At 42.1% G+C, this 8,634-nt stretch overlaps 1 protein-coding gene across 1 annotated transcript; it reads right to left on the bottom strand.

Annotated features, from left to right (window-relative positions):
- Positions 1-3,925: 3,925 nt before the first annotated feature.
- On the bottom strand, positions 3,926-7,893 carry LOC116203972 (receptor-like protein kinase HSL1). The gene is made up of 2 exons (XM_031535971.1): positions 5,019-7,893; positions 3,926-4,700 (listed from the first exon to the last, which is right to left on the bottom strand). Exons 1-2 carry the CDS (start codon positions 7,669-7,671, stop codon positions 4,309-4,311), a joined length of 3,045 nt encoding a protein of 1,014 aa, XP_031391831.1. The 5' UTR covers positions 7,672-7,893; the 3' UTR covers positions 3,926-4,308.
- Positions 7,894-8,634: the final 741 nt, after the last annotated feature.

The following is an 8,634-nucleotide window of genomic DNA, read 5'->3' as shown; positions in this document are numbered from 1 at the left end:
CAATCGGGAAATGTACTATCTCTCGTTTAAGATTTGGGATCGAGTTAACATTAAACCCAATAGTTAGCAACGCACGTACGTGAGCTATCAATTGATCGGTCCTCCCTCCCAACTTGTTGGGGTCCAGGCTTTCAAATTTGGAAGTTAGCATTAAATTGGACCATGCTTGTAGTTTGGACATTGAAAAAGGTAGCTCCGATAGGAAGGAATTACTGATCCCAGCTATATACATTGTCCTAGAAAATCAAATATTCCTTTTTCCCTTATACAATTGCGGGGAATCCTAGAATACCTGATATTAGTATTCTAATCCGTACATTGTATGGACTTGTTTTCGATTCTAATTAATTTTATAATTATTTAAAAAATTATCGTCATCGTCATCATCATCAACGAGGAGTTTACTCTCTCCAAGCACGTTAACAACCCACAAGCTCATGAATTTAGGTCAATCTATGTGTAAGCACGTGCATGGGTTGTCTCACATAGGGCTAAGTAAGAGCTTTAAAATATAATTTTATTATATCCTTATTTTCATTTATTAATTTTTTTTCTTTTGTTGTGAGCCCTAATTTCATAGTATAAAAATAATACTAAGATAAATGTTACATATTTATTGAACCATCAATATAATATAAATATATTAAAACATCTCGTTCAATTCATAAATACAAATTTCATTTTGCGCAATTTATGTTTATTAGATCATTCATTATCTTAAAAAATTAAGTATAATTCTTGCGTTTATTGGTAGCACGAGAGCAAAATGTAGTCAATCTTTAGTAAATATAATAATTTAGTAGATTTTACGTCTTCACAAATGTCAAGAGATTATTACGTACTCGGAGGAACGCACAACCAAATTATGTGGGTTTTTCCTATCTTTTGGGCATCAATAAGACGCACCCACCAATTACAATATTCTACCTGAGTTAATTAGTTGAGCAGTAAAAATTTTATAGATTCTTTCTCATTACATCAATAACCCACATTAATTATTCCAGATGTTCTCCTAGAACATGCGGTGTGTATGGATGTACTTGGATTCGCCGGAACAAACCACCAGTAGAGGGTGGATCTAACTCAATAGAGATGGTGCCTCGAGAGGGAACCCCGGTTCAGCTGGTGCAGGTGACTTAATTAGAGATGAGGACGGTCCGGTTTGCCTATAATATTGGGTTTGCTTCGGCAGTTGTTCCTGGGCTTTGGGGAGTTAAATCAAGTTCGGACATTTCAGGTGCGTTTGAATTCAGAATTAAAATAATTTTAATTTTGATTTTGATTGTGAAAAAGGACAAATGAGATGCGATTATAAATTTGACTTGGGAAACGTGTGTTTTTGTCGTATAGTGTGTTGAATTAAAGTTAAAGTTACAATTTTTGATTCGGGAAATGTGTATTTTTATTGTATAGTGTGTTGAGTTAAAGTTAAAGTTAAAATTAAAATTAAGTGTTTGGGAATCCAAACAGGGTAGAATATTTTTATTGTGTAGTGAGTTGAGTTAAAATTTTTGTGATTTTAATCCGAAAATAAATGAGCCATTCGTGAGCTTTGGGTTTTAGACCTCAATTGGGATATCTATTTATTCCACTTTTCTCTGAGGGCATTCAAGCTCTCATCACTGCATATTTATGAGGTTTTCATACTTCGCATTTGTATAATTTTTTTTTTTTGTTCGGCCAGTACTTTCTACCGAAAAAGATAAAATGAATGCGTAGGCCGTTTGCCCATGTAATAAAAGCCCTCCTGTAGGACTGCTGCACCAATAAGCCTTTAACCCTATTTAGCTCCCCGCCACTCAGGACAGGGTGTATTGCAGTGGTGCATCTCTTGCCTAGCGACTGTGCTTGTTTGGTAAATCAAAAATTTGTAATTCTACTCCACTTAATTTCATATTTTCAATTCAACAACATAATTATTACTTTTAATTTTTTCTTCAATTTTTTTAACCATTCAATTCAATTTTTAATACTAAATCCCCTCAATTATTCATTACTTTTTCCATAATTCAACAATACAATCATTACTTTCTCTCAACTATTCATTACTTTTTCGCATTTTTTCTCATAATTCAACAACACAATCATTACAAACTAATTAAAACCAAAACTCAACTCTACTCAATTCTAAAATCAAACGTAACTTAAAAGATCACAGATTTAATACTCAGTGAAATTATCTATGTCCATTTATTAAATACTTCGAATTTTTATTTTAATATATTAGGTACACGTACCTCCCTTATAATTAGAAAAAAAAAAGTTGCTCCCAGCCACGAAAATCTAGTGCGACAAGCTTCTTTTTTTTTCCATTTCGTTTACAAGTTAAAATCCATCAATCAATCATATACATAAATAACACAAAATTAAAATAAAAAACAAAAGTTGTCTAGTCTGTTTTTGTGGTTTGTCCATGAGATCTTATGTCCTTAATCGTGATACATAATTTTCACCATTTTTGCTGCCTGCAAAATCAGAAAATTCATCTGATGCTTATGTGCAGAAAGTCCGAAAAAGGGAAACTAGGAAAACAGTTTGTTCCCCGGTGGACATTTCGCACCTCTTCTTTTGTCATAGGACTAGAAGATGAACGACTAGCTCAAGCTTCATATAGACAATGATATATATATCTATATATATATATATATGAAATAATGGGAAGTAGACGAAGTAGAAATAGAGATATTTCCTTGTGGATGATTGAACTCGGAACTTCCTTATTTTCGAGCCGAGAGTGTTATTACATTTATAATTTCTTTAATATAATAGATTTTTCATTGTTTGGAACGTTATAATCGAAGGCATATAAAATTATATTTATTAAATAAAAAGATATTTTTTCGTGAGACTACAAGATATTATCTGTATACCCGTTTCAGAAGTCGATTTGCCTCGGGTAACTAGATGCTTCAAGTTTAATATGCATTGGACTTTGCTTGCAATGTCATTTTCGTGCATTATGCTTAGCGGCACCTAAAAAGGTGAGGGATTAATTGCAATTCTATCATTGCTCTGAAATATCAACAAAATGTCAATTTCCCTGATCGTTCAAATCATCCACTTAATGATCCATCCTTATCATCTCTCCTCAACCTCTTCAAAACTACAGTGATAAAATCATTATTCCCAACTAATATATAATATAGCGAGAACTAAAACAAAAAGATCAGACTAGACCAGATATCATGATTTACTAGAGTAAACGGTTAGGTGTGAAGATCATATCGATAGGATGATGTAGGACGTAGAAATCACATAAGTTGTTAAGCGCGTTCCTTGAAGGTATAACTATACATGACCTTCAACGACAAATTTTTCATTTTCCGTTTCTCTCCTTACCAAAGTAAATATGTAGAGGGTGTAACGCAACCGCGCACGTTCTTATCTATTAACCAAAAGGTTTTCATATTTAATACTCGTACAGGGATTACTCATGTCTCTTTGTTAGTTATTTCTATTTCATTTTATTAATCTCATGAATCTCCATTATTACCGAAATGCGTACACAGAGGGGCTCGAATCCTTCGTAGCTTCCTAAATAATCCACAGCTAGGTAGCGATTTCAGCATTAGCTAGATTCCATGGATGAAGGACTTAGGGCTAGAGATAGCATAAAAGTAAGGGCAATGCGAGTCCTTAATGAGAAGGGTCCATGTAAGGACCCAACCCAACCCACCCACCCACCCACCTCCTTAACTGTCCTCCGTCCTCCATTGATGTGGATCCTCACTCCTCAGCTAGCTATAGCACTAAATATTTTCAAATTGAAACCGAAACTCGAAAACCCGGGAATTCCAAATTTGATCAAATCTCAAAGAATCGTGTTAATTACCGCGACATTTGATAGCCAGTATTTGCGACTAATCTAGTTTAATGACAGCGGTTATGCAACGATTCCGGAAGAATCGTATACTCCGCACATCTATAAACAGCAAAAGCAGAAAGATTTTACTATTTCATTCAGTTGTTGGCTAAAAACAGACCCACATCTCCATCTCTCCACATATTTCCCACCAAACATGCAGCAGCTTCTCGTGCTCTGCTCATTTGAAAGAAGCTTTCAATGATGAAAACATATATACTTTACATTATATAAGCATCAACAAGCAAACAAACACCTAATACCTAATAAATAGTAACTTTCTTCTTTACTTCGATCTCCTGTTTCTGAAAATCTTGTTTTTCTTGCTTCTTCGTCACCGAGTAGGCTGAGAAATTCATCACCCGGAAAAATTCAAGGAAGAAGCATAGCCTTTCCTCTTGTTTGGGACCCACATTATCAGGACAAAATCGGGGTAAAAAGTTCTCTCAGGCTACACTCCCCTGATCTGAGGCATCTTCATAGTAGTAAGGCGTTAGCTTCCCGTCCTTGGTGGTTTTCTTTAGAGGGTTGTCGGAGCTCACTTCCTGCAACAGCTTCACGACCCTCCTCATTGAGGGGCGGTTGATGGGGAGCGGGCTCGTGCACTGGAGCCCCACGTTCACAACCTTGCAGATCTCTTCCTTGAAGCATGAATCGAGCTTCGGGTCAATGACATGGTCGACCCCTTTCTGGTCGAGGGTCACGCACACCCACTTTACCAGATCCTTCTCTCCAAACTCAGGGTCCACTGGGAGTCTCCCAGTGACCAGTTCGAGAAGTACAACCCCAAAGCTGTATATGTCACTCTTCTCATTCACCCGAAGCGTATAGGCGTATTCTGCAAGCAAGATAATCAACATCAGCACTTCACATTTTCTGCTAAAAAGTAAAAATAGGAGTTCAACTGCAGGTTGTGCCATAGTGCAGTTACGGTTGAAATTGAGCGATTTAGAAAAATGTTTCCGGCAACAAATGGATGCTTAAACAATGACTAAATGTTGGAAGTCCACATCATCCATTTTCCACAAGAGACTCTATCAAAGAATCCTAATCCACCGTGACCGATTATATCTTCTAGTACTGATATAAGGCAGATTATGAGCATAAACATCAGAACAGGAAATGAACATAAGCAGTGATTGAGAAAGTAACTAACCTGGAGCAATATAGCCACAGGAACCGGCTATGACAGACATGGACTTGAGCCCCTTGCCCGTCGAATCAACCACCTTAGCCACGCCAAAATCAGCTACCCGAGCACCGAATTCTCCATCAAGCAGAATGTTGTTCGACTTCACATCTCTGTGAACGATTGGAGGGACGCAATCATGGTGGAGATAGGAAAGCCCCTCGGCAGCATCGACGGCAATCCTGTACCTAGTGGGCCAGTCCAGTAGCCCGCCTTTGCTACTATGCAACAAATCTCCCAGACTACCATTAGGCATATACTCATATACTAGAAGCTTTGTGTCTCGAGTAGTACAACAGCACCAGAGCTTCACTATGTTCTTGTGCCTAATCTTCCCCAGAGTCTGGACCTCTGCATCGAACCCGTCATCAGGCAGGTTACAGCCTCCTTTCTCGAGATCTCCGCCATTGGTCCCACTTTCCTTCCTGATCCTGCCCCACAGTTTCTTCACTGCAACAGCTTCACCATTGCCGAGCACCACCTTGTAAACCTTCCCTGATGACCCAGTTCCGATCACATTGTCCTCATCGAGACAATCAAGGATCTCATCCTCGCTGAAGTCCAACTTGTGGAAGGACATCAACATCCACTTGGACTTATCAATAGCTCTCCTATCATTCTTGTAGTTCCTATACTTCATGTAGAACCAAGCCACTCCCAAAATGAACACTAGCCCAGCAAGTATAAATATTGATCGGAGCATCCAAACATAACCCTGTTTCTTCACCTCGTTCCTAGAATCACAAAGGCCCTCCAAATCTCCACATAAGCCCGGGTTCCCAGCAAAGCTATTTCTGTACACTTCCTTGCCAAAGAGAGGGGGCAAATCCCCTGTAAGCCTATTGTAGGACAAGTTGAGCTGATTCAGCTTCAAATTCTGCAGCTCGATTGGAATTTTCCCGGACAGCCTGTTATCGGAAAGATCGAGATAGTTGAGCACAGACAGGCTCCCCATCTCCAAAGGAATACTACCCAATAAGCTGTTATGAGCTAGATTAAGCTCATTGAGCTTCTTCCAATTCCCAATTCCACTCGGGAGCTCACCAGTGAGAGCATTGTTGTGAAGATCAAGCCTCCCCAACTGCCCCAGATTCGCAATACTTTCAGGCAGAGACCCACTGAGCTTATTATCACTAGCTAAGAAATCAACGAGGTTAGGTAAACTCCCAATCCCACTCGGGATTGACCCGCTAAAGCTGTTCCTGGATAAAATCAAGCTCGAGAGATTACGAGCACCGACTATACTCTCCCCGATTGGACCAGAGAGCGAGTTATCGACGACCTCAAGTAAGGACACATGGGGCAGCCCCCAAATCGAGCTTGGGATCTCCCCGGAGAGCTGATTGTAGCCAAGGCGGATCCGGTACAGACTCCGGCAATTCCCTAAACTCACCGGGATCGGACCCGAAAATGAGTTCTCAATCATCAGAACCTCCTCTAGTTCGCCACTGTCGCACAGGGTGGACGGGATTTGGCCGGAAAATTTGTTGCTCGACACGTCAATCCACCGCAGGGGAGAGTTCTTGCCTAAAGTCTTGGGGAGCTCGCCGGTGAGCTTGTTCTTGAACAGCCTGAGCTCGTAGAGGTTGGGGGAGTCGGCGATGCTCTCCGGCAACTCGCCGGTGAACGCGTTATCGTAGAGGTTCAGAGATTCGAGCGGGAGCCGAGTCAACTCGTCCGGGACGGGGCCCGTCAAGTGGTTCATCGAGGCGTCGAGGAGTCGGAGCCGAGTGAGGTTCCCGAGCCCCTTTGGGAGCTCTCCGGTGAGAGAGTTGTTGTAGAGCTCGATCTGGACGACGCTGGCCAGCCCAGCGAGCGAACTCGGCAGCGGACCGTCCAGATAGTTGAAGGCGAGGTCCAAGTCGGCGAGCTTACTGAGTTTGCCGAGGGAGTCAGGAATGTGGCCGGTCAGGGAGCATTCGGTGAGCCAGAGGACCTCGAGGTTGGTGAGGTTGCCGAGCTCCGGCGGGATCCGAGCGGGGGTGAAGGGGTTGTAGGAGAGATTGAGCATCTTGAGGGTGGAAATGTTGCCGAGGAAGGGGGGGATGACGCCGTCGAAGAGGTTGTAGACGAGGGAGAGGACCTCGAGGGACTGGAAGCGGCCGAATGAGTCGGGGATGTCGCCGGAGAAGTTGTTTCCGGTGAGGTCGAGGTAGCGGAGGGAGGGAAGGTCGGCGAGGGAGGAGGGGAGGGAGCCGGTGAGGAGGTTCTGGGAGACGTCGAGGTGGGAGAGGCGGCGGCAGGAGGAGAGGTCGGAGGGGAGGGAAGAGTTGACGGAGTTGTTGGAGAGGGAGAGGAAGGAAAGAGAGGGGAGGCGGCAGAGGAGAGGGGAGACGGCGGAGAGGGGCCCGGCGAGGTTGAGGCTGGAGAGGTCGAGGGCGGTGACGGAGGAGGTGTGGTCGCAAATGACGCCGACCCAGTTGCAGGGGGTGGCATCAAGTGGGTCCCATGAGGAGAGGGAGGAGGACGGGTCGGAGAGGGCGAGCTTCACGGAGTGGAGGTAGAGCCCCTCCTGGGTCAGACAAACGGCAGGGCACAACAAACGAGAAACCACCACGACCCAGAAGAAGAAGAAGAAGAAGAAGAAGAAGAAGACGGAGGATGAAGAAGAGCGAAGCATTGTTAGAGAGAGAAGGAGAAGAAGAAGGAGGGAAGGAGTGAGGAGGAAGAAGGAGACGAGTTGGGTGAATATATTTTGGAGGGGACAGGGGGGGGAGGAGGAGGAGGAGGAGGAGTGGGCAAGTGGGCAGTGAGTATTCGAGTGTGTTAGAGAGAGAAAGGGAAACGCAGTGGCGAGAGAAACAGAGTGTGTGTGTGTGTGTCTGTGTCTCTGTGTCTCTGCTTCCTCCTTGGTTTAATTGTCTATGAGAAGGTTTTTTTTTTTTTTGGGAATTTGGATGATGTTTTTCTTTTTTCTCATTTTGTTTGGGGCATGTGGGAGATGGCGTGATGGGGACATGAGTTCACGGCTTCATGCCAAATGCTTCCATGTCACGGATGAGTTACCATTGCATTTTAAAGTTATATCGAGTCCAGGAAGGAGGTGTAGTGCAGTGACTAATATCCTCATCTGATAACTTTTAATTCTCATCGGTGGGACTACATGTGCCCTTTTATTTAGATTTTCTTTCTATTTCTTTATATTAGGTCTTGATCCACCTATTATAATCGAAAAAAAAAGTTGTATCGAGTCCAAAAGTAGCTACACCACTTCCCCCAGTCTATTTCTCGATCGTTCATTTAGAAAATAAAAAATCCGATTGTAAAAATTGATCAAGGATAAAACTTTACGGTATTTCTAGTGTTAGTAATTAAAAATATCAGATAAATCACGAGCATTGGTTTATTGACTGAGTTAGTAAGTAAAAAAAAAAAAAAATTGGTTTCAAGGATACAGCCTAATAATTTGTTTCTTCGAATGAGAATTCGTTTGTTGTTGTTATTAACGACAATCGCTTTGTGTCACGTCTTACCTCGAGGATGCAGTTGATGATGGAAATTTGGGTTTGGTGGAGAAATTAATGAAGAACCTCATTAAGCTCCATTCCTTTCGGATAATGTCCTTGCAAAAAGATCTGAAATT

This window comes from Punica granatum, chromosome 4, assembly GCF_007655135.1.
Source record: "Punica granatum isolate Tunisia-2019 chromosome 4, ASM765513v2, whole genome shotgun sequence".
Lineage (NCBI taxonomy): Eukaryota > Viridiplantae > Streptophyta > Magnoliopsida > Myrtales > Lythraceae > Punica > Punica granatum.
The sequence above is the reverse complement of the archived record's forward strand: the minus strand, read 5'-3'. Positions and strand labels throughout refer to the sequence as shown.

What these genes read in the sequence shown, in the direction of transcription:
- LOC116203972 (XM_031535971.1), bottom strand. Translation starts at nt 7,671, where the DNA reads ATGCTTCGCTCTTCTTCATCCTCCGTCTTCTTCTTCTTCTTCTTCTTC. An exon ending in CTGTGGCTATATTGCTCCAG is followed by an intron (nt 4,701 to 5,018) that starts GTTAGTTACTTT and finishes TCTTGCTTGCAG; the next exon opens with AATACGCCTATACGCTTCGG.